The following is a 26,747-nucleotide window of genomic DNA, read 5'->3' as shown; positions in this document are numbered from 1 at the left end:
AGACAAGTCTCCATCCACCACGCCCCCAAATAGTCTCCATCCACCATTGCATTGGATCTTTGTCCAGCTCCTGTTATTATTTGGGATGTTTTTAAACCTCTGTAGTCCTCTCCAGCCAGGCTTGTCCCCTCCTATCCCCTCTGCACTGATCAGATCTTGTGGATGGTTGCATAATAAGCCTGCATTAGGAGACACCCTGCAGGCTAGTCAGACTGAATTGCATGTCCTCATTCGTCCGTTGGCACTCTCCTCTTTCCGTCTCTCGCTCTCTCTGACATGTGTTGCCAGAGGCTTGATGCCCAAGCAGCATCGATGCCCAGTGGGCACCACCGCAGGCGCCATGGTCAATTACCCATTAGGTCCATGTCTGTGTTCTTCCAACACCATGCTCAGACACTCCCAGGAGAAATTCAAATGAGGTGCTGGTTCCATGTTTAATTAAGAGGGCTCCTTCTCCCTGCACCACATACCATTATTCAGATAGACTGCTGAACTCAACTCTGATGGACGATACGTCCTGAATGACATCTCTAGTGGAGAGATGTGTGACTGTGTCAAATCCCTTGGCCGACTTTGTGGGTTGAACAGAATTCATTTCCATGTTATCAAAAACACTCCATAACTGAATGTGAAAGTGGGATTGAGAAAGACCAGAGAGAGAGAACCTGTGGATGGAGGATATTAGTTTGGTCTTGCCCCTGGAAAAGGGTTGACGGAGCCAACATGGTGGCCAGTAACATCCATCTCCCACACTAACATGTCGACCCACACAGCAGTTATATCCATTAGAGAGAGTTGACACCCTACTCCTTCCTCCATGTCTCTACACACACAAGCTGACAGCGTTTTTATGATCCATAACAAAGTGGCAGAGAGAGCGTGAAGACGGCAGGCCAGCCGACCAATTAGCAACGCTCTCTCTCAGGTTACCTCAGCCGAATCAGACCCAGCAGTATAAAGACCTTCACGGAAAACTCTCTCTCAGGTTACCTCAGCTGAAACAGACCCAGCAGTATAAAGACCTTCACGGAAAACTCTCTCTCAGGTTACCTCAGCTGAAACAGACCCAGCAGTATAAAGACCTTCACGGAAACCTCTCCCTCAGGTTACCTCAGCTGAAACAGACCCAGCAGTATAAAGACCTTCACGGAAACCTCTCCCTCAGGTTACCTCAGCTGAAACAGACCCAGCAGGACAAAGACCTTCACAGAAAACTTCAAACCTAGATCTCTTTTATTATGGGCGGAGCTGGACGTAGGGTGGGAACGTTGGTTCACGGTTAAACCTCATTCTATATCTCAATTCAACGTTGAGGTTCAACCTTTTGGGAGCTGGTGTTTGACCACGGAGCTAAAGAGCCATTTCTCCATACTTCGTCCTTGGTTAGATCGATAGTGTGTCATTAAAAACACAGGACAGAAGTCTTCTGATGAAATAACAGTAATCCAGCATTGATTCGGCAGACACATTTCTGTTCATGATATTAGCTACAGTAACGGTTTATTCTCTACACTAAAACACACACTATAGTCTCTAGAACCCATCCTAGTTTCCTCTGTTCCCTGTACTCACCAGACATCCCGCTCTGACAAAACTCCTCACACCCTGAGACCATGGAGAAGAGAACATGGACGTCAGTAAGACTATAATCACACAGGCCGCCAGCCGGCTGGGAACGGCTCCTGTCGACTAATGAGCTACTATAGACGATCATTATGGCTGTTAGAACCAATACACGGATGAGGAGGAGCAGAATCAACATGCTCAGCTTACTTTCAGCGGAAGAGACAATCACACCTATGACTGATTCACACTATAGGGGCGACCCAAACTGGACGCTGCTGGCTCCAGAATGTCCTTTCCAGCTCGGTTCCAGAGACTAATGTGGATGTGAAACCGAGCCGGCCCAGTTGGACCCTAGATTGTGAATCAGGTAGCACCGTATGGAGTGTATAGAGAGTTAGTCGTCCATGCTCCACACTGCATGCTACTGTGGAGTAGTGGACTCCTAAAGCTGGGCCTGTAACATAGCACAGGGCACCACTGACCCATGGGTACTTGTCCACGGGCCTGTTTGGGGAACAGACACCCACCCCAGGGCTGCTCAGCCACAGGGGTACCAGAGAGCGCTTCAGGATAGTCCACACCTAAAAGCACGCCATGACATCATCAGATGGGGACGACAAGATTAAACTACAGAGGCTGAGGATTCCCCCCTGGTTCCAATAATGTAGTGGGGTCAAAATGTCAATTCACAGGGCTATCATCTGTCTATTGGACAAGTTCAGCTGGAATCCCAGCTCTTCATAAGCTGCTGAACTAAATGCAACCCTAGAGGAACATGATTGGTGGGGAGTGAGTGGTGGGGGAGGTACTTACTTTTCTGCTGGGCGGGGTGGGGGAGACCCTTGGCTCTGTCAGGAGAGTAGCTCTTGCTACTGACGGTGGAGCCGGACCGGCTGTGGGGGGAGGGGGGGACGTCTGCTCTCAGGGGAGGCAAGGGGCCTTTCCTTCTGTGGGTATGAGAGACCAGGGGGATTTTAGTCACCTGTAGATGCTCTTAGAGTGACATATAATCGGTACATTCAACTAAAGATGGTAAAGGGTCAAATAACAGAAGACAAGATAGAAGATACACAGAGAGAGATCAGCATCTTCACATATCTAGAGTCTGAGCGGTACCGATGCATCAAGTCTGACACCAACAGGCTCCGGAACACACTCCCAGGGCCCTACACACAGACACACTCCCAGGGCCCTACACACAGACACACTCCCAGGGCCCTACACACAGACACACTCCCAGGGCCCTACACACAGACACACTCCCAGGGCCCTACACACAGACACACTCCCAGGGCCCTACACACAGACACACTCCCAGGGCCCTACACACAGACACACTCACAGGGCCCGACACACTCACAGGGCCCAGACAGATACATACCCTCTGTCTAGTTAGTAATGGATAGTAGTAGTACCAGACAGATACATACCCTCTGTCTAGTTAGTAATGGATAGTAGTAGTACCAGACAGATACATACCCTCTGTCTAGTTAGTAATGGATAGTAGTAGTACCAGACAGATACATACCCTCTGTCTAGTTAGTAATGGATTAGTAATGGATAGTACCAGAGATACAGTCTAGTTAGTAATGGATAGTAGTACAGACAGATACATACCCTCTGTCTAGTTAGTAATGGATAGTAGTACCAGACAGATACATACCCTCTGTTAGTAATGGATAGTAGTACCAGACAGATGTCTAGTTAGTAATGGATAGTAGTACCAGACAGATACATACCCTCTGTCTAGTTAGTAATGGATAGTAGTAGTACCAGACAGATACATACCCTCTGTCTAGTTAGTAATGGATAGTAGTACCAGACAGATACATACCCTCTGTCTAGTTAGTAATGGATAGTAGTAGTACCAGACAGATACATACCCTCTGTCTAGTTAGTAATGGATAGTAGTAGTACCAGACAGATACATACCCTCTGTCTAGTTAGTAATGGATAGTAGTAGTACCAGACCAGATACATACCCTCTGTCTAGTTAGTAATGGATAGTAGTAGTACCAGACAGATACATACCCTCTGTCTAGTTAGTAATGGATAGTAGTAGTACCAGACAGATACATACCCTCTGTCTAGTTAGTAATGGATAGTAGTAGTACCAGACAGATACATACCCTCTGTCTAGTTAGTAATGGATAGTAGTAGTACCAGACAGATACATACCCTCTGTCTAGTTAGTAATGGATAGTAGTAGTACCAGACAGATACATACCCTCTGTCTAGTTAGTAATGGATAGTAGTAGTACCAGACAGATACATACCCTCTGTCTAGTTAGTAATGGATAGTAGTAGTACCAGACAGATACATACCCTCTGTCTGTTAGTAATGGATAGTAGTACCAGACAGATACATACCCTCTGTCTAGTTAGTAATGGAAGTAGACAGATACATACCCTCTGTCTACCAGATACATACCCTCTGTCTAGTTAGTAATGGATAGTAGTACCAGACAGATACATACCCTCTGTCTAGTTAGTAATGGATAGTAGTACCAGACAGATACATACCCTCTGTCTAGGTAATGGATAGTAGTAGTACCAGACAGATACATACCCTCTGTCTAGTTAGTAATGGATAGTAGTACCAGACAGATACATACCCTCTGTCTAGTTAGTAATGGATAGTAGTAGTACCAGACAGATACATACCCTCTGTCTAGTTAGTAATGGATAGTAGTAGTACCAGACAGATACATACCCTCTGTCTAGTTAGTAATGGATAGTAGTAGTACCAGACAGATACATACCCTCTGTCTAGTTAGTAATGGATAGTAGTAGTACCAGACAGATACATACCCTCTGTCTAGTTAGTAATGGATAGTAGTACCAGACAGATACATACCCTCTGTCTAGTTAGTAATGGATAGTAGTAAAGACAGATACATACCCTCTGTCTAGTTAGTAATGGATAGTAGTACCAGACAGATACATACCCTCTGTCTAGTTAGTAATGGATAGTAGTAGAGTACCAGCTACATAGATCTGAGTTAGTAATGGATAGTAGTACCAGACAGATACATACCCTCTGTCTAGTTAGTACTAGTAGTAGTGACAGATACATACCCTCTGTCTAGTTAGTAATGGATAGTAGTAGTACCAGACAGATACATACCCTCTGTCTAGTTAGTAATGGATAGTAGTAGTACCAGACAGATACATACCCTCTGTCTAGTTAGTAATGGATAGACAGTACCAGAGTAGAGTACCAGACAGATAACCCTCTGTCTAGTTAGTAATGGATAGTAGTACCAGACAGATACATACCCTCTGTCTAGTTAGTAATGGATAGTAGTAGTACCAGACAGATACATACCCTCTGTCTAGTTAGTAATGGATAGTAGTAGTACCAGACAGATACATACCCTCTGTCTAGTTAGTAATGGATAGTAGTACCAGACAGATACATACCCTCTGTCTAGTTAGTAATGGATAGTAGTACCAGACAGATACATACCCTCTGTCTAGTTAGTAATGGATAGTAGTACCAGACAGATACATACCCTCTGTCTAGTTAGTAATGGATAGTAGTACCAGACAGATACATACCCTCTGTCTAGTTAGTAATGGATAGTAGTAGTACCAGACAGATACATACCCTCTGTCTAGTTAGTAATGGATAGTAGTAGTAGTACCAGACAGATACATACCCTCTGTCTAGTTAGTAATGGATAGTAGTAGTAGTACACAGATACATACCCTCTGTCTAGTTAGTACCCTAGTAGTAGTACCAGACAGATACATACCCTCTGTCTAGTTAGTAATGGATAGTAGTAGTACCAGACAGATACATACCCTCTGTCTAGTTAGTAATGGATAGTAGTAGTACCAGACAGATACATACCCTCTGTCTAGTTAGTAATGGATAGTAGTACCAGACAGATACATACCCTCTGTCTAGTTAGTAATGGATAGTAGTAGTACCAGACAGATACATACCCTCTGTCTAGTTAGTAATGGATAGTAGTAGTACCAGACAGATACATACCCTCTGTCTAGTTAGTAATGGATAGTAGTAGTACCAGACAGATACATACCCTCTGTCTAGTTAGTAATGGATAGTAGTAGTACCAGACAGATACATACCCTCTGTCTAGTTAGTAATGGATAGTAGTACCAGACAGATACATACCCTCTGTCTAGTTAGTAATGGATAGTAGTACCAGACAGATACATACCCTCTGTCTAGTTAGTAATGGATAGTAGTAGTACCAGACAGATACATACCCTCTGTCTAGTTAGTAATGGATAGTAGTAGTACCAGACAGATACATACCCTCTGTCTAGTTAGTAATGGATAGTAGTAGTACCAGACAGATACATACCCTCTGTCTAGTTAGTAATGGATAGTAGTAGTACCAGACAGATACATACCCTCTGTCTAGTTAGTAATGGATAGTAGTAGTACCAGACAGATACATACCCTCTGTCTAGTTAGTAATGGATAGTAGTAGTACCAGACAGATACATACCCTCTGTCTAGTTAGTAATGGATAGTAGTAGTACCAGACAGATACATACCCTCTGTCCAGGTTTAGGATGGCCTGCATCAGGGTGTCATCACCCCCCTCTGGGACCACAGCAGACAGGGAGCGGGGTGCAGGGTACATCCCCTGAGCCCTGACGCTGGGGGGAGGGGGTGCTGCACGGCCACTGCTTCTGGGTGGAAAGACAATCACACATCAAGGACCACATCTCATCAGCAGACTGAACACATCAGCTTTAATACTAGAGGTACTTGGCCATTAAAGAACTAAGGTAAACTAAGAGGTTAAAAAAACAGTACATCAGTGGAAGCAGTGGACTACATCTTAACCAAAGGTCACCATCACTTTGCATATTGGTATATAAAAAGGTAGGAGGGGAATGTCTTGGAGTCTTGGTCACTAGCCTACATCTGCTGTTCGTGAAAGCTTTCCATCTGCACTGTGTCAGAGCGATTAGGCCTGACTTTAGAGGGACTGCTCAGCAAGACTGCTCAACAAGACAGCTCAGCAAGACTGCTCAACAAGACCACTCAACAAGACAGCTCAGCAAGACTGCTCAACAAGACTGCTTAGCAAGACAGCTCCAACTGTCATTTGACAGCGGTCACTGAGCACTAAGTATCCAGGAGTCCGACTCCACTCAGAGAAACCATTAACCTCCTCTGTTGATCTCCACCTTCTGCTACATCTGGGTTAAGAAGGGGGTCGTCCCTGGACACAAGACACTCCTGTCCAGATGTTGAAGGGTTTATTTAGATAACTCCTCCCCTGGTCACGGGGGATCAGCACTGGAGCCTGTCGTGCTGCCAGGACAGACACGGACAGGAGGGGTGACCCCGTGGTCGCAGGGGTGAAGGTCGGAGACCGGTGAGCACCGGGCCGAGGTAGATGGTGTACAGATGAGGTACCGTAGAGAGGACATACCACCACAGCAACAGGACACCACCCTGGTCACAATCTGAGCACCAAACATGAAGAATCTGCACATTTCCTCTCATGTCTGTAAAATGAGGAAAAAGTACTGCTACAGATTAGGACTGAAAGTCCACAAGAACATCAGATCATGAATCAATGCTTCTTCCAAAATGAATTGGGACAGAAACCTAACCAACTACATATTTATCTAAATATCTTCAGGCTAAATGGTATTTCTAAGCGGTTTTAATGACTCTGTTAAAACTCTACCGTTGCTCTCTGTGCAAAGGCTAAGCCCTAGTAGTTTTATCTTCCTAAACACACATCTGTGTTAGCAGCAGTAAAACCAGGAACATTAGTTTACCCTCCAGCCCTCTCTCTCCTCTCCTGTTGGGACTGTTGATCCTCTCTGGTTTGTTGCCCTCGCTGATGATGTGCCTCCTATACGACAGGCAGTAGAATGACCCAGCCAGGCAGGCAGGCAGGCCAAGGGGCAGGAGGGGGTATAAACAAATGAAAGGCACCTGGTCTCAGCGACCCCAGCCTGAACCTCATCTCCCCTCGTCCTCCAACCAACCAACCAGCAGCTTGGAGTGACCGACCTCACAAAACTTTAATGACCCAGGGGATGCATCCCAAATGGCCCCCTATCCCCTACATACTGCACTGTGGGCTCTGGTTAAAAGGGGTGCACTACACAGGGGAATGGGTACTGTTTGGAACGCAGCCAGGGTGTTGTTTGAAGGGTACCTGACCTCGTCTGACCCCATCTGTGCTCAAAGGAAATGGCCACGTCTTTACTGCCGATATTACCCCTAAATATTAGCCTGCTACTTTCCCCTCCCTCTTCTGAACTGGAACTGTGACCCCTGGCTGTTTAACACTGGGCTCTAACTGACCCGCGGGGTGAAATGAAAAGCCTAGGTGTTGAATTAGAGACGGTTGTTCAAGCATAACATATTTGTTATATTGCTGCTGATTAAGTAAGGCAGTTGCTCTCACACCCAAACCTGTGGTTACTGTATTCTATATATATATATTGCTGCTGTGTTGATTAAGTAAGGTGGTTGCTCTCACACCCAAACCTGGGGTTACTGTATTCTATATATATATATTGCTGCTGTGTTGATTAAGTAAGGTGGTTGCTCTCACACTCAAACCTGTGGTTACTGTATTCTATATATATATATTGCTGCTGTGTTGATTAAGTAAGGTGGTTGCTCTCACACCCAAACCTGTGGTTACTGTATTCTATATATATATATTGCTGCTGTGTTGATTAAGTAAGGTGGTTGCTCTCACACCCAAACCTGTGGTTACTGTATTCTATATATTATATATGCTGCTGTGTTGATTAAGTAAGGTGGTTGCTCTCACACCCAAACCTGTGGTTACTGTATTCTATATATATATATTGCTGCTGTGTTGATTAAGTAAGGTGGTTGCTCTCACACCCAAACCTGGGGTTACTGTATTCTATATATTTATATTGCTGCTGTGTTGATTAAGTATTTATATGTATTCTATATATTTATATTGCTGCTGTGTTGATTAAGTAAGGTGGTTGCTCTCACACCCAAACCTGTGGTTACTGTATTCTATATATATATATTGCTGCTGTGTTGATTAAGTAAGGTGGTTGCTCTCACACCCAAACCTGGGGTTACTGTATTCTATATATATATATTGCTGCTGTGTTGATTAAGTAAGGTGGTTGCTCTCACACCCAAACCTGGGGTTACTGTATTCTATATATTTATATTGCTGCTGTGTTGATTAAGTAAGGTGGTTGCTCTCACACCCAAACCTGGGGTTACTGTATTCTATATATATATATTGCTGCTGTGTTGATTAAGTAAGGTGGTTGCTCTCACACCCAAACCTGTGGTTACTGTATTCTATATATTTATATTGCTGCTGTGTTGATTAAGTAAGGTGGTTGCTCTCACACTCAAACCTGTGGTTACTGTATTCTATATATATATATATTGCTGCTGTGTTGATTAAGTAAGGTGGTTGCTCTCACACCCAAACCTGGTTACTGTATTCTATATATTTATATTGCTGCTGTGTTGATTAAGTAAGGTGGTTGCTCTCACACTCAAACCTGTGGTTACTGTATTCTATATATATATATTGCTGCTGTGTTGATTAAGTAAGGTGGTTGCTCTCACACCCAAACCTGGTTACTGTATTCTATATATATTGCCATCTTTAAATCCTGTAGAATGCCTGAATGGACCTCAAAATTACTACCTAAAATGTACATTATCAATGATCACTAAAAGGAGAACTCAATCTAATGACTTATAGTTCAGGTCAAGAGTACAACTGTATGAGAAATACAGTTTGAACATCAGTCAACTTCAGGTTGAATCAGACCAAGTAATCTCTCAGTCTCTTCATGCATCCTTACCGTTACACCATCACGACAGGTAAATACGCCAAGACAAACAACAACGGCCAGACCTAACTAACCGGATTACAGGGGGCCTCGGGGCGTGTGACTATCATAACCTCTCAACATTAACTTGATTTATGGCAGTAATTACTTTCTCTATTATTTCACCTGAGGAACTGAAGAAGGTGAGAAGAAAGAACCTTGAACACCTGGCCCTTAAAATAACAGACGAGTTCTGCTGCTGCACGTACCTCTCCTGACCCCGGGACAGTCACAGAACCCTGCTCTGTCACACTCTGGCCATCACCTTACAACGTCGTAGTGTACGGACTGCCTTACACAGTTGTGACCGGACCTATGTCCTGTTATGACTCCTGTCATAGTGATGGTGCTGTCCGGAGGGTGACTCAGTAGACGCCATTGTTAACCCTGTATCTTCCTTCACCTCTATCATGTCAGGTTACACCAGACAGACAGATAGGGTTTTAAAGACTAGTATGCGACCTCGGGCTGCCACAAGGAATGGTACACTCATCGCTGTGACGACCTGGGTTCAAATACCACTTGAAATCTTTTCAGTTTTTGCTCTAGTCTGCCTGGAGTGTCAGATGGGCGGGGTTTTCTGATTTGGGACTATTTTATGGAGCCATTCAGCCAGGCAAAGCTCAATCAAGCCCAGATAAAATATTTGAAATTAATTCAAGTACCATTTGAACCCAGGTGTGGCGTGGTGTGAAAGCAGAGCGGCAGCAGTCGACCCTGAGGCGTTTGTGTGTTTCTCTCCCAGTCCCAGGAGAGAGCTATGTGAGCAGAGAGGTGGACGGGGCCCGATGTGGCCCAGACCTGATGCGCATGTGATTATTCTCTGGTACCATGTAAACATTTCACACAGAATGACACACACAGACATGCAAATCAGTACAGACATGACATGGGCTTCAGTCTACAGGGCTGATTGGGGAGGCTGTGTCAAAAAGACGGGTTGTCATGGTAAACAAGTGGTGCAACAATGCCATCTTCTGGTCACTTAGATAATGACAGTGCATCATTTTTCTTGGGGGTTCAGGAGAGCTACTTGTAGTGAAACAGAACGGTGATCAGTTTGGTTTAACAAGGTTAGACTGCTTGAACATTAAACTCCAATTCTCCTGAACATTAAACTCCAATTTCCAATTCTCCTGATGAAAGTTTCAAAATAAATATCCAGGAGTGTGTGAGAGAGTTGTGCCTACCTGAACTCCATCTGGCGTGTTGTATGGGGGTCCTCTCTAGGAGGTGGTCTAGAAGGGTAGGGGTACGGCTCCTCCGGCTAGAACACAGACGCAGATAATTACTTTTATTGTTTCAGTACTGGAGAACATATCTACAGGTGTCCCATCCTGAGAAACACTGTGATGCTGTTGATTAGACAGTACTGGAGAACATATCTACAGGTGTCCCATCCTGAGAAACACTGTGATGCTGTTGATTAGACAGTACTGGAGAACATATCTACAGGTGTCCCATCCTGAGAAACACTGTGATGCTGCTGTTGATTAGACAGTACTGGAGAACATATCTACAGGTGTCCCATCCTGAGAAACACTGTGATGCTGCTGTTGATTAGACAGTACTGGAGAACATATCTACAGGTGTCCCATCCTGAGAAACACTGTGATGCTGCTGTTGATTAGACAGTACTGGAGAACATATCTACAGGTGTCCCATCCTGAGAAACACTGTGATGCTGTTGATTAGACAGTACTGGAGAACATATCTACAGGTGTCCCATCCTGAGAAACACTGTGATGCTGCTGTTGATTAGACAGTACTGAGAACATATCTACAGGTGTCCCATCCTGAGAAACACTGTGATGCTGCTGTTGATTAGACAGTACTGAACAACATATCTACAGGTGTCCCATCCTGAGAAACACTGTGATGCTGTTGATTAGACAGTACTGGAGAACATATCTACAGGTGTCCCATCCTGAGAAACACTGTGATGCTGCTGTTGATTAGACAGTACTGGAGAACATATCTACAGGTGTCCCATCCTGAGAAACACTGATGCTGCTGTTGATTAGACAGTACTGAACAACATATCTACAGGTGTCCCATCCTGAGAAACACTGTGATGCTGCTGTTGATTAGACAGTACTGGAGAACATATCTACAGGTGTCCCATCCTGAGAAACACTGATGCTGCTGTTGATTAGACAGTACTGGAGAACATATCTACAGGTGTCCCATCCTGAGAAACACTGTGATGCTGCTGTTGATTAGACAGTACTGGAGAACATATCTACAGGTGTCCCATCCTGAGAAACACTGTGATGCTGTTGATTAGACAGTACTGGAGAACATATCTACAGGTGTCCCATCCTGAGAAACACTGTGATGCTGCTGTTGATTAGACAGTACTGGAGAACATATCTACAGGTGTCCCATCCCATCTGAGAAACACTGTGATGCTGTTGATTAGACAGTACTGGAGAACATATCTACAGGTGTCCCATCCTGAGAAACACTGTGATGCTGCTGTTGATTAGACAGTACTGAACAACATATCTACAGGTGTCCCATCCTGAGAAACACTGTGATGCTGCTGTTGATTAGACAGTACTGGAGAACATATCTACAGGTGTCCCATCCTGAGAAACACTGTGATGCTGCTGTTGATTAGACAGTACTGGAGAACATATCTACAGGTGTCCCATCCTGAGAAACACTGTGATGCTGCTGTTGATTAGACAGTACTGAACAACATATCTACAGGTGTCCCATCCTGAGAAACACTGTGATGCTGTTGATTAGACAGTACTGGAGAACATATCTACAGGTGTCCCATCCTGAGAAACACTGTGCTGCTGTTGATTAGACAGTACTGGAGAACATATCTACAGGTGTCCCATCCTGAGAAACACTGTGATGCTGCTGTTGATTAGACAGTACTGAACAACATATCTACAGGTGTCCCATCCTGAGAAACACTGATGCTGCTGTTGATTAGACAGTACTGAACAACATATCTACAGGTGTCCCATCCTGAGAAACACTGTGATGCTGTTGATTAGATTAGATCAGTACTGACAGAACAACATATCTACAGGTGTCCCATCCTGAGAAACACTGATGCTGCTGTTGATTAGAACATATCAGTGTCCCACTGAGAAACACTGATGCTGCTGTTGATTAGACAACATATCTACAGGTGTCCCATCCTGAGAAACACTGTGATGCTGTTGATTAGACAGTACTGGAGAACATATCTACAGGTGTCCCATCCTGAGAAACACTGTGATGCTGTTGATTAGACAGTACTGGAGAACATATCTACAGGTGTCCCATCCTGAGAAACACTGTGATGCTGCTGTTGATTAGACAGTACTGGAGAACATATCTACAGGTGTCCCATCCTGAGAAACACTGTGATGCTGCTGTTGATTAGACAGTACTGGAGAACATATCTACAGGTGTCCCATCCTGAGAAACACTGTGTTGCTGCTGTTGATTAGACAGTACTGGAGAACATATCTACAGGTGTCCCATCCTGAGAAACACTGTGATGCTGCTGTTGATTAGACAGTACTGGAGAACATATCTACAGGTGTCCCATCCTGAGAAACACTGTGATGCTGCTGATTAGACAGTACTGGAGAACATATCTACAGGTGTCCCATCCTGAGAAACACTGACTGCTGTTGATTAGACAGTACTGGAGAACATATCTACAGGTGTCCCATCCTGAGAAATATCACTGTCCTGATGTGATGCTGTTGATTAGACAGTACTGAAGAACTGGTGAACAATCACAGGTGTCCCATACTGGAGAACATACAGGTGTCCCATGCACTGATGCTGCTGTTGATTAGACAGTACTGGAGAACATATCTACAGGTGTCCCATCCTGAGAAACACTGATGCTGCTGTTGATTAGACAGAACTGGAGAACATATCTACAGGTGTCCCATCCTGAGAAAAACTGATGCTGCTGTTGATTAGACAGTTCTGAACAACATATCTACAGGTGTCCCATCCTGAGAAACACTGATGCTGCTGTTGATTAGACAGTACTGAACAACATATCTACAGGTGTCCCATCCTGAGAAACACTGTGATGCTGCTGTTGATTAGACAGTACTGAACAACATATCTACAGGTGTCCCATCCTGAGAAACACTGTGATGCTGCTGTTGATTAGACAGTACTGGAGAACATATCTACAGGTGTCCCATCCTGAGAAACACTGATGCTGCTGTTGATTAGACAGTTCTGAACAACATATCTACAGGTGTCCCATCCTGAGAAACACTGTGATGCTGTTGATTAGACAGTACTGGAGAACATATCTACAGGTGTCCCATCCTGAGAAACACTGATGCTGCTGTTGATTAGACAGTACTGGAGAACATATCTACAGGTGTCCCATCCTGAGAAACACTGTGATGCTGTTGATTAGACAGTACTGGAGAACATATCTACAGGTGTCCCATCCTGAGAAACACTGTGATGCTGCTGTTGATTAGACAGTACTGGAGAACATATCTACAGGTGTCCCATCCTGAGAAACACTGTGATGCTGCTGTTGATTAGACAGTACTGGAGAACATATCTACAGGTGTCCCATCCTGAGAAACACTGTGATGCTGCTGTTGATTAGACAGTACTGGAGAACATATCTACAGGTGTCCCATCCTGAGAAACACTGTGATGCTGCTGTTGATTAGACAGTACTGGAGAACATATCTACAGGTGTCCCATCCTGAGAAACACTGTGATGCTGCTGTTGATTAGACAGTACTGAAGAACATATCTACAGGTGTCCCATCCTGAGAAACACTGATGCTGCTGTTGATTAGACAGTACTGGAGAACATATCTACAGGTGTCCCATCCTGAGAAACACTGATGCTGCTGTTGATTAGACAGTACTGGAGAACATATCTACAGGTGTCCCATCCTGAGAAACACTGATGCTGCTGTTGATTAGACAGTACTGAACAACATATCTACAGGTGTCCCATCCTGAGAAACACTGATGCTGCTGTTGATTAGACAGTACTGGAGAACATATCTACAGGTGTCCCATCCTGAGAAACACTGATGCTGCTGTTGATTAGACAGTACTGAACAACATATCTACAGGTGTCCCATCCTGAGAAACACTGTGATGCTGCTGTTGATTAGACAGTACTGGAGAACATATCTACAGGTGTCCCATCCTGAGAAACACTGTGATGCTGTTGATTAGACAGTACTGGAGAACATATCTACAGGTGTCCCATCCTGAGAAACACTGTGATGCTGCTGTTGATTAGACAGTACTGGAGAACATATCTACAGGTGTCCCATCCTGAGAAACACTGTGATGCTGCTGTTGATTAGACAGTACTGAACAACATATCTACAGGTGTCCCATCCTGAGAAACACTGTGATGCTGTTGATTAGACAGTACTGGAGAACATATCTACAGGTGTCCCATCCTGAGAAACACTGTGATGCTGCTGTTGATTAGACAGTACTGGAGAACATATCTACAGGTGTCCCATCCTGAGAAACACTGTGATGCTGTTGATTAGACAGTACTGGAGAACATATCTACAGGTGTCCCATCCTGAGAAACACTGTGATGCTGCTGTTGATTAGACAGTACTGGAGAACATATCTACAGGTGTCCCATCCTGAGAAACACTGTGATGCTGCTGTTGATTAGACAGTACTGAGAACATATCTACAGGTGTCCCATCCTGAGAAACACTGTGATGCTGTTGATTAGACAGTACTGGAGAACATATCTACAGGTGTCCCATCCTGAGAAACACTGATGCTGCTGTTGATTAGACAGTACTGGAGAACATATCTACAGGTGTCCCATCCTGAGAAACACTGTGATGCTGCTGTTGATTAGAACAGTACTGAACAACATATCTACAGGTGTCCCATCCTGAGAAACACTGATGCTGCTGTTGATTAGACAGTACTGAACAACATATCTACAGGTGTCCCATCCTGAGAAACACTGTGATGCTGTTGATTAGACAGTACTGAACAACATATCTACAGGTGTCCCATCCTGAGAAACACTGTGATGCTGCTGTTGATTAGACAGTACTGAAGAACATATCTACAGGTGTCCCATCCTGAGAAACACTGATGCTGCTGTTGATTAGACAGTACTGAACAACATATCTACAGGTGTCCCATCCTGAGAAACACTGATGCTGCTGTTGATTAGACAGTACTGGAGAACATATCTACAGGTGTCCCATCCTGAGAAACACTGTGATGCTGTTGATTAGACAGTACTGGAGAACATATCTACAGGTGTCCCATCCTGAGAAACACTGTGATGCTGTTGATTAGACAGTACTGGAGAACATATCTACAGGTGTCCCATCCTGAGAAACACTGTGATGCTGCTGTTGATTAGACAGTACTGGAGAACATATCTACAGGTGTCCCATCCTGAGAAACACTGTGATGCTGCTGTTGATTAGACAGTACTGGAGAACATATCTACAGGTGTCCCATCCTGAGAAACACTGTGATGCTGTTGATTAGACAGTACTGGAGAACATATCTACAGGTGTCCCATCCTGAGAAACACTGTGATGCTGCTGTTGATTAGACAGTACTGGAGAACATATCTACAGGTGTCCCATCCTGAGAAACACTGTGATGCTGTTGATTAGACAGTACTGGAGAACATATCTACAGGTGTCCCATCCTGAGAAACACTGATGCTGCTGTTGATTAGACAGTACTGAAGAACATATCTACAGGTGTCCCATCCTGAGAAACACTGTGATGCTGCTGTTGATTAGACAGTACTGGAGAACATATCTACAGGTGTCCCATCCAAAGAAACACTGTGATGCTGCTGTTGATTAGACAGTACTGGAGAACATATCTACAGGTGTCCCATCCTGAGAAACACTGATGCTGCTGTTGATTAGACAGAACTGGAGAACATATCTACAGGTGTCCCATCCTGAGAAACACTGTGATGCTGCTGTTGATTAGACAGTACTGGAGAACATATCTACAGGTGTCCCATCCTGAGAAACACTGATGCTGCTGTTGATTAGACAGTACTGAACAACATATCTACAGGTGTCCCATCCTGAGAAACACTGTGATGCTGTTGATTAGACAGTACTGGAGAACATATCTACAGGTGTCCCATCCTGAGAAACACTGTGATGCTGCTGTTGATTAGACAGTACTGAACAACATATCTACAGGTGTCCCATCCTGAGAAACACTGATGCTGCTGTTGATTAGACAGTACTGAACAACATATCTACAGGTGTCCCATCCTGAGAAACACTGATGCTGCTGTTGATTAGACAGTACTGGAGAACATATCTACAGGTGTCCCATCCTGAGAAACACTGTGATGCTGCTGTTGATTAGACAGTACTGGAGAACATATCTACAGGTGTCCCATCCTGAGAAACACTGTGATTAGCTGCTGTCCTGATTAGACAGTACTGGAGAACATATCTACAGGTGTCCCATCCAAAGAAACACTGTGATGCTGCTGTTGATTAGACAGTACTGGAGAACATATCTACAGGTGTCCCATCCTGAGAAACACTGATGCTGCTGTTGATTAGACAGTACTGGAGAACATATCTACAGGTGTCCCATCCTGAGAAACACTGATGCTGCTGTTGATTAGACAGTACTGGAGAACATATCTACAGGTGTCCCATCCTGAGAAACACTGTGATGCTGCTGTTGATTAGACAGTACTGGAGCACATATCTACAGGTGTCCCATCCTGAGAAACACTGTGATGCTGCTGTTGATTAGACAGTACTGAACAACATATCTACAGGTGTCCCATCCTGAGAAACACTGTGATGCTGCTGTTGATTAGACAGTACTGGAGAACATATCTACAGGTGTCCCATCCTGAGAAACACTGTGATGCTGTTGATTAGACAGTACTGGAGAACATATCTACAGGTGTCCCATCCTGAGAAACACTGTGATGCTGCTGTTGATTAGACAGTACTGAACAACATATCTACAGGTGTCCCATCCTGAGAAACACTGTGATGCTGCTGTTGATTAGACAGTACTGAACAACATATCTACAGGTGTCCCATCCTGAGAAACACTGTGATGCTGTGTGATTAGACAGTACTGGAGAACATATCTACAGGTGTCCCATCCTGAGAAACACTGTGATGCTGCTGTTGATTAGACAGTACTGAACAACATATCTACAGGTGTCCCATCCTGAGAAACACTGTGATGCTGTTGATTAGACAGTACTGGAGAACATATCTACAGGTGTCCCATCCTGAGAAACACTGTGATGCTGCTGTTGATTAGACAGTACTGGAGAACATATCTACAGGTGTCCCATCCTGAGAAACACTGTGATGCTGTTGATTAGACAGTACTGGAGAACATATCTACAGGTGTCCCATCCTGAGAAACACTGTGATGCTGCTGTTGATTAGACAGTACTGGAGAACATATCTACAGGTGTCCCATCCTGAGAAACACTGTGATGCTGCTGTTGATTAGACAGTACTGAACAACATACAGTTGAAGTTGGAAGTTTAGCCAAATACATTGAAAACTCAGTTTTTCACAATTCCTGGCATTTAATCATAGTAAAAATTCCCTGTCTTAGGTCAGTTAGGATCACCACGTTATTTTAAGAATATGAAATGTCAGAATAATAGTAGAGATAATTATTTATTTCAGATTAAATTTCTTTCATCACATTCCCAGTGGGTCAGAAGTTTACATACACCCAATTAGTATTTGGTAGCATTAAATTTAAATTGTTTAACTTGGGTCAAACGTTTTGGGTAGCCTTCCACAAGCTTCCCTTAATAAGTTGGGTGAATTTTGGCCAATTCCTCCTGACAGAACTGGTGTAACTGAGTCGGGTTTGTAGGCCTCCTTGCTCGCACACACTTTTTCAGTTCTGCCCACAAATATTCTATAGGATTGAGGTCAGGGCTTTGTGATGGCCACTCCAATACCTTGACTTTGTTGTCCTTAAGCCATTTTGCCACAACTTTGGAAGTATGCTTGGGGTCATTGTCCATTTAGAAGATCCATTTGCGACCAAGCTTTAACTTCCTGACTGATGTCTTGAGATGTTGCTTCGATATATCCATATAATTTCCCTGCCTCATGATGCCATATCTTTTGTGAAGTGCACCAGTCCCTTCTGCAGCAAAACACCCCCACAACATGATGCTGCCACCCCCATCCCACGGTTGGGATGGTGTTCTTCGGCTTCCCCCTTTTTCCTCCAAACAGTTCTATTTTTGTTTCATCAGACCAGAGGACATTTCTCCAGAAAGTATGATCTTTGTCCCCATGTGCAGTTACAAACCGTAGTCTGGCTCTTTTAATGGTGGTTTTGGAGCAGTGGCTTCTTCCTTGCTGAGCGGCCTTTCAGGTCATGTCGATTTCGGACTTGTTTTACTGCGGATATAGATACTTTTGTACCTGTTTCCTCCAGCATCTTCACAAGGTATTGCTGTTGTTCTGGGAATGATTTGCACTTTTCGCACCAAAGTACATTCATCTGTAGGAGACAGAACGCGTCTCCTTCCTGAGCGGTATGACAGCTGCGTGGCCCCATCTGCTTGGGGCCCACAGCTACTCTTCTTGGGGCCCACAGCTACTCTTCTTGGGGCCCACAGCTACTCTTCTTGGGGTCCACAGCTACTCTTCCTGGGGCCCACAGCTGCTCTTCTTGGGGCCCACAGCTGCTCTTCTTGGGGCCCACAGCTGCTCTTCTTGGGGCCCACAGCTGCTCTTCTTGGGGCCTACAGCTGCTCTTCTTGGGGTCCACAGCTACTCTTCCTGGGGCCCACAGCTGCTCTTCCTGGGGCCCACAGCTGCTCTTCTTGGGGCCCACAGCTGCTCTTCTTGGGGCCCACAGCTGCTCTTCTTGGGGCCCACAGCTGCTCTTCTTGGGGCCCACAGCTGCTCTTCTTGGGGCCTACAGCTACTCTTCTTGGGGTCCACAGCTACTCTTCCTGGGTCCCATAGCTACTCTTCTTGGGGTCCATGCACCAATGAAAGTTATTGACAGATTATCTTCTACTCAACATGTAATTCTTTATCTGAACACCAAGTGGCGTCAGAGGTTGAAATAAACTCCTTCTCATACAGTTGGCGGTGTATATAATGGATTTCTAGCTGTACTATAATCATATACCCTATAACTTCAGCATTGACTGTACTATGAGCTAAATTCAGTACTTCAATCAAATGCATTTATAAAGCCGTTTTTACATCAGCAGATATCACAAAGTGCTTCTACAGAAACCCTGCCTAAAACCGCAAAGAGCAAGCAATGAAGATGTAGAAGCACTTCCATTGTGGTGTTCACATTTTACTCTGTTAAGAGAAATATTTCTTGCAGTTTCTCAAATCATACTAATGCAATCGATATGCAGGTTCTTCTACACTTGCATTGCTTGCTGTTTGGGGTTGTAGGCAGGGTTTCTGTCCAGCACTTTGAGATATCAGCTGATGTAAGAAGGGCTTTATAAATACATTTGATATGAGGCACATTCTTTTGTGCTTGTAAACCCAGCATGTACAGTAGATCGATGGTCAAATATTATGCTTCCTTGGCATGAGGCTTAAATTGTGCGTATACAATAATGGTTTATTCATTGTCTGAGCCACTTACTCTCCGGGAAGGTGGGATACCTCTGCGCTCATTAGGAAAATGAAGGCTGTCGCCATGGTAGCCTCTTTGATCCTCGCCATGGTAACCTCGAGGGCCTCCATTTGGATAAAAGCGAGGCCCGTCGTACTCAAACCCTCGATTGTACTCCTCGTCTGGCCTTCCGAAACCAGCCGGCCTCCTCTCTACAGGCCCTGCTCCAGCTGATCTGGGATATGGGGCCTACAATTAATTACATTTCGATGTGAAAGAAGAGAAAGAGAAACAAGATTAGGGTTATGTCCTCTAGAAAGCTATTTACTATTTTTATTTCTAGATGAAAAGGTTTATTTTAGAAAAAATTATGCATTGTAATTCTCAGTGAATCATATAATTTATGTAATTTTCAGGATGGAAACAAGGCACAGTTGTTCTGTGGAGCTCAGGAACACTCAACTCTTTTCTCTTATATCAAGAGGTTGACCGATTAATTAGGGACGATTTCAAGTTCTCATAACAATTGGTAATCTGCCTTTTTGGACGCCGATTACAATGTAATCCATGAGTAAACTGCGTGGCAGGCTGACCGCCTGTTACACGAGTGCAGCGTCAAAAGGACCTTGTGGCTGCAATGAGCCAAGGTAAGATGCTGTCTAGCATTAAACTTATGTTATAAAAATCAAACAATCTTTACATAATCACTAGTTAACTACAGATGGTTGATGATATTACTAGGTTAACCAGCATGTCATGCGTTGCATATAAATAATGCGGTGCCTGTTAATTTATCATCGAATCAGAGCCTACTTCAACTTCGCCAAACGGGTGATGATTTAACAAAAACACATTCGTTGAACAAATGTCCCTAACCATAAACATCAATGCCTTTCTTAAACTCAATACACAGAAGTAGAGTGTGTATTTTTTTTAACCTGCATATTTAGTTAAAATAAATGCATGTTAGCAGGCAATATTAACTTGGGAAATTGTGTCACTTCTCTTGTTTTCAGTGTAAGCAGAGTCAGGGTATATGCAACAGTTTGGGCCGCCTGGCTCGTTGCGAACTGTGTTTCTTCCTAACAAAAACAAATTAAATTAGCCAGAATTTTACATAATTACGACAGAACATTGAAGGTTGTGCAATGTAACAGCAATATTTAGACTTAGGGATGCCACCAGTGGGTCTTCCAAATGGACGTAAATGGTTCCGTATTTCACTGAAAGAATAAACGTTTTGTTTTCTAAATGATTGTTTCTGGATTTGACCATATTATTGACCAAAGGCTCGTATTTCTGTGTGTTTATTATAATTAAGTCTATGATTTGATAGAGCAGTCTGACTGAGCGGAGGTAGGCAGCAGCAGGCTCGTAAGCATTCATTCAAACAACACTTTCCTGCATTTGCGAGCAGCTGTTAACAACGCTTAAAGCACAGCGCTGTTTATGACTTCAAGCCTATCAACTCTCCAGATTAGGCTGGTAATACTAAAGTGCCTATAAGAACATGCAATAGTCAAAGGTATATGAAATACAAATGGTATAGAGAGAAGTAGTCATAATTCCTATAATAACTACAACCTAAAACTTCTTAACTGGGAATATTGAACCAACAGTTCTCATGTTCTGAGCAAGGAACTCAAACATGAGCTTTTTTACATGGCACATTTTGCACTTTAACTTCCTTCTCCAACACTGTGTTTTTGCATTATTTAAACCAAATCGAACATGTTTCATTAGAGACTAAATAGATTTGATGCATTATATTAAGCTCAAACAAAAGGGTTCATTGTTCATTCAGTATTGTTGTAATTGTCAATATTACAAATATATATAAAAATCGGCATCAGCTTTTTTTTTTGGTCCACCAATAAATCGGTATCGGCGTTGAAAAATCATAATGGTTGACCTCTAATATCAAGGCGGAGTTGAGTATTGATAACTAGTCGCATGATTTGCTAGCAACGACATTGAGTCCCCATCAGTTGATACTTGAACAGATGTTCATTCTGAAAACGCTGGACAACTGCAGGTGCTGAAGTCCATACGGTTAATAACAGCTTTTATTTAATACAACCACCGACGTCTTCCTCATTTGTGTCGATCAACTTTTGCGCCAATTGAATCTCAACTGATTAGTACGTCAAGGCCAAACTCTCACCGGTCTGTCTGGTAGGAAGCGTTCATCGTAGACATCCCTCATGTTTCTGTCTCTCCTGTAAGCCACTGCAAAGTAGACAGCAGGGGAGGTTTAGGGTGGGTGTCATTTGTGGAATGTTCCAACAGGAATCTGTTCTAAAAACATTGTAAAGTACAAGGATGCCAACAAACAACGTATACAAAGTATCATGATCAATTCACCTAGCTAACTAGCTGCCGAAAAAGCATCAACTCACCACGTAGCTTATTCTTAATGTTTGTCCATAGGCTACCAGAGTGAGGACAGACATTTTTCAGAACAAACGTGGTGACTGTAAAACGTAATGAAATAGCCCACCCCCTACCCGGTATCTTATTCTGCCACTATACAACTTAGTATGCGTTGTTTGTTGGCAACCTTGTTATTTACTAAGTTTTTGGAACAGATTCCTGTTGGAACGTTCCACAAATTATACCCACCCGGAGTTTTACACAGTTAATGACAATCAAAGTTGTGGTAGGTGTTCATGAATATGCCTACATGTGGACCTGGTGGAATTGTTTAGTATGCAGAACTGGAAACCTTTTTTGGGAGGAAAGCAAGACATTTTCCACTTACTTGTTTTGTCTGGACAAGTCTATGTAGTAGTATTGGGAGTTGGTAATGCCAATAGAAACAGTCAATACTAACTGGGGAAAAGAGAAGATGGTACGTATTAGTTTGACAATACTGCATGATGTGCACATTAGCTATTAACAATGTAGGTTAGGAAATCCCAAGCATAGAGATATGTCAAATCAGTATGTGTGATAGTAAGGAAACTACTGTAGCTAATAGCTAGCTCTGATCCAGAAGTGCTGGCAGGATGTTAGCGCGCGTTCCTCTGAGGCTCAGCCATAATGTTTGGTTCAGCGTTAGAAAACCGCACTAACTCCTAGCTAACTCCTACTACTCCTCCTCCTCCTCCTCTTCTTCTTCTTCTTCTTTCAAGCAAACCTTCAACCACTGAGATTAGTGATATGAAAACACCTATTTCTACTGGCTTGCTAATTAGCTACCGTATTTAGCACATAACGTTCTAATATATATTTCGAAGGTTGTGTAGATTTAACTGCTAGCTACGTATGCTTACGTTAGCTAGCTACATGCTCAAGCTAGTCCACAGTCCATGCTGAGTTAATTTGCTCAAAACGAAATCAGTATTTAGAACAAATACATATTTACTAACACAAACATTTAGACACGCTATAAACAATACGCACGTTGGAGAAAATAAAGTCGTCTTCACAAAAGATATGAACACAAGCTCATCATAGCCTACTTTTCACCTTCTTCCGGTTGGCGCATGTACACACTGGATTTGGATTGGATGGACAAAGAGTCTGTCACGTGAAACGTCATATTCCTGTGACGACGAACAGTTCTCGTTTGTTTTTGGCAGCTAGACAGCAAACACATCTTACTGAGATTGAATAACTAATAGAAAGCAACATATTTACCAATGTTTTTGCCCACACTACTCAATAACTATAAGTCACCAATGTTGTCTCTTTAGGTAAGTGATTTATTCGATTCCTTGAATGTGTATTTCCAGGTAATATACATCGGATTCGATCTAGCATCACGGCTAGCTTGCATATCGCTCAATGAAATAGATAACTAACTAGCTTCAATCTGAATATTCATCACCATGAATCTGTTTTCAGTGACTGTCTCACTCTGATGGTGAAGTCAAGATGAGTGGTGGTTTGGCTCCCAGTAGAAGCACAGTCTATGTGTCCAACCTGCCCTTCTCTCTAACCAACAGTGATCTACACAAGGTAAAACCATTTTTTTAACCTTTATTTAACTAGTCAGTTAAGAACAAATTCTTATTTTCAATGACAGCCTAGGAACAGTGGGTTAACTAATGCTAGGGGGCAGCACGACAGATTTTTACCTTGTCAGCTCGGGGATTCAACACTCTAACCACAAGGCTACCTGCTGTAATGTCTTCATATATAGAGTAATGGAATAGAACTACTTAACCCCTCCCTACCACTATTTCACAAGTTCATGATCCTGCTGTTTATGCCATTTGGAAAAATGACCTCAAATAATCTCTTGGATCTTTTCATTTCAGCTTTTCACCAAATATGGAAAAGTTGTGAAGTAAGTTACTGGTATCAAAATAATGAGCTATACAAAGCTCAAATACAAACCAAAAAAATGGTCACATGCTTCGTAAACTAACAGTGAACTTCCTAGTTACGGGTCTGTTTCCAATAATGCAGAGTTAAAGATAAAGATTTTTTTTAAATAGTGACACGATTAATAAATACACAGTGAATAACTAAAAATCTATAGCAAAATCTACAGCTATGTTGGTATTGTGGTGATCAGAGAAGATAATGATGGTCTCATGCTTTCAGGGTGACAATAGTCAAAGATAAAGAAACACGCAAAAGTAAAGGTGTGGCTTTTGTGCTCTTCCTGGACAAAGAGTCTGCACAGAGCTGCTTTAGATCGCTCAACAATAAACAGGTGGGCATTTTTCCTCTCCCTGTTTTCATAAAAAGTTACATATCTGATGTGGTGTTTTTGTGTTAAAGTCCCCATCTTTTTCGCCCCGCAGTTGTTTGGAAGAACAGTGAAAGCGAGCATTGCAATCGACAACGGGCGAGCAACTGAATTTATCAGGAGGCGAAACTACACAGACAAGTCCAAATGTTATGAATGTGGGGTAAGTTGATACTCTCTACCTAGATAAGCCATCTCCATTTCCCCCTTCATCCATCCGGAATGTGTAGCCGGATGTTAGTGCTATTTATACACCATTTCTGTCCTATTCACGTCATAGGATACAGGGCACTTAAGCTATGCATGCCCAAAAAACTTGCTTGGTGAACGAGAACCCCCGAAGAAGAAAGAAAAGAAGAAGAAGAAGAAGGTTGAAGAGCCTGATGAAGTGTAAGTCTCTTATCAGGACATTGATGCCCCTCTCCTGTGTTTGCAAACAGATATGATCGTGGTCAACAGCAGCCTGTCCTTCATATTAACAGGAACTGTTCTATTTCAGATGGACTTTAGTTCAGAGATTCTTTGTTTGATTGTGGTGTCATATTTGTCATTGTTTCTATGACTTTTCTACTTTTCCCTCTGTCGTTTACAGAGAAGAGGAGGAAAGTGAGGAAGAGGGAGAGGACCCTGCTCTTGACAGCTTAAGTCAAGCCATAGCATTCCAGGTAAGTGCACAAATGTACTTCAAGGGGGAAGTTAGTAGGCTATTGTATTACTTGAAACCCTCTATTTACTTGGTATTTGTCCTTATCTGAGCCCTCTTTTAAAATCACACATGGGATCATGTGTTCCACAGCAAGCACGACTTGAGGAGGAGCAGCATAGGCGACAGCAGACGGCCTTTGTGGCTGAGGAGGCCGGTCAGGAGGCTTCCACATCAGACGACTCCAAGAAACCCAGGATCAAAAAGAGTGTCTACTTCAGTGACGAGGAAGAACTGAGCGACTGAGGGGATTTCACAGATATAATTCAGACTCTTGAGTAGCAAATATTTGAAAATGAACGGGGGACATTCTGTTTGTCAAGATCTGCAAGGGCATCATCGACCCAAGAAAAGAAAAGAGATGTGTTTGATGAAAAGGGTTACAGTGTACCATTGTTTAGTTGAAGTCCACAACTGTTTCTGTATCAGTATTTGTTCTGATCCTTAGTGTCCTTTTTATAATGAGGACTCAAGCCACTGTTCTTCGCAGGCATTGGGACAATGTGAATGGAGATTAACTGTGTTTCTGTGCTTTCCTTTTCAACAGCTGTGTAAATACACCATAGTTGTTTTACTGTCTTTTTTCACCTTTCCTATGTATGTCAATATTAGGGGAAATAGAACTATTCTGTTTAAAGATAGCCTTCCCCATCTTTAGGTGAATGCACAATTTACTTGATAAAGGTATTGAAACATCAGTGAAAGAGTAGAACACCACAGATGGCATGTGGTCTTTCACAATAATGAACCACACTTGCTGATAAATAGGAATAAAGAACAGTCAAGTCATGAACATTCCTTCCTGTATTTCAATATCGATCACAGCTCCCCATCCACCAGCTGCTAACCAGAGGCAAGGTGTAGTAAGGTGTGTGTACTGTAGTGTTGCCCTAATGTGTCCACCGGGCTTCTCACCATATTCCATGTTCTCTAGCAAGGCAACATTCCTTCCTGTATTTCAATATTAATCTTCCATTCTGTGGGGGCTACTCTTCCCCTCCAATAGCTGTTGACAGTACAGTAAGGTGGATGTTGTCCTGATGAGTGCAGTGTGCACTTCTCAAATACGACGTGTTCCCTATCAGAGAGCAAGAGCTCCATGTGATGGAGTGTCCTGACAGGAAGCCAGGCGGTACAGGCTGCAACTCTCAGCCCTGGCACATTCTGATTTATACCTGCAAGGCCACGTCTGTTAGGCAGGTCATCTTCAAGAGCTACCTTTTAAAGCAATGAGATGGGATGGGAGGAGAGCCACTGAAGTTACGTTATAAAGATTTATGGTTTAGAAATGCTTGACAACTAAATACAAGGTGAAATACATAATT

The 26,747-nt window shown here is 43.3% G+C and overlaps 2 protein-coding genes across 9 annotated transcripts in view; one reads left to right on the top strand and one right to left on the bottom strand.

The window, feature by feature from the left end:
• The window catches only part of pphln1 (periphilin 1), a 43,371-nt gene extending 19,805 nt beyond the window's left edge, over nucleotides 1-23,566 (bottom strand). The window contains exons 1-7 of one of the 8 annotated variants that reach the window (XM_042318579.1): nucleotides 23,482-23,566; nucleotides 22,779-22,849; nucleotides 22,182-22,246; nucleotides 20,048-20,266; nucleotides 10,614-10,690; nucleotides 6,100-6,237; nucleotides 2,380-2,513 (exon numbers count right to left, since the gene is read on the bottom strand). In XM_042318579.1, the coding sequence (XP_042174513.1) occupies nucleotides 2,380-2,513; nucleotides 6,100-6,237; nucleotides 10,614-10,690; nucleotides 20,048-20,266; nucleotides 22,182-22,246; nucleotide 22,779 (634 nt within the window). In that variant the 5' untranslated portion in view covers nucleotides 22,780-22,849; nucleotides 23,482-23,566. Of the gene's footprint in view, nucleotides 1-2,379; nucleotides 2,514-6,099; nucleotides 6,238-10,613; nucleotides 10,691-20,047; nucleotides 20,267-22,181; nucleotides 22,247-22,778; nucleotides 22,850-22,985; nucleotides 23,187-23,292 lie in introns of those variants that run through there. The other 7 variants (XM_042318577.1, XM_042318584.1, XM_042318578.1 and 4 more) reach the window with 7 other exon arrangements.
• On the top strand, nucleotides 23,562-26,215 carry zcrb1 (zinc finger CCHC-type and RNA binding motif 1). Its single transcript, XM_024404578.2, has 8 exons — nucleotides 23,562-23,715; nucleotides 23,867-23,980; nucleotides 24,283-24,311; nucleotides 24,572-24,683; nucleotides 24,775-24,882; nucleotides 25,000-25,109; nucleotides 25,312-25,384; nucleotides 25,516-26,215. Exons 2-8 carry the CDS (start codon nucleotides 23,897-23,899, stop codon nucleotides 25,666-25,668), a joined length of 669 nt encoding a protein of 222 aa, XP_024260346.1. The 5' UTR covers nucleotides 23,562-23,715; nucleotides 23,867-23,896; the 3' UTR covers nucleotides 25,669-26,215.
• Nucleotides 26,216-26,747: the final 532 nt, after the last annotated feature.

The sequence above is a fragment of the Oncorhynchus tshawytscha genome, unplaced genomic scaffold (genome assembly GCF_018296145.1).
Source record: "Oncorhynchus tshawytscha isolate Ot180627B unplaced genomic scaffold, Otsh_v2.0 Un_contig_588_pilon_pilon, whole genome shotgun sequence".
In the NCBI taxonomy this organism is placed as follows: domain Eukaryota; kingdom Metazoa; phylum Chordata; class Actinopteri; order Salmoniformes; family Salmonidae; genus Oncorhynchus; species Oncorhynchus tshawytscha.
Note: the sequence above shows the minus strand (reverse complement) of the source record. Positions and strands in the feature narration are given on the sequence as shown.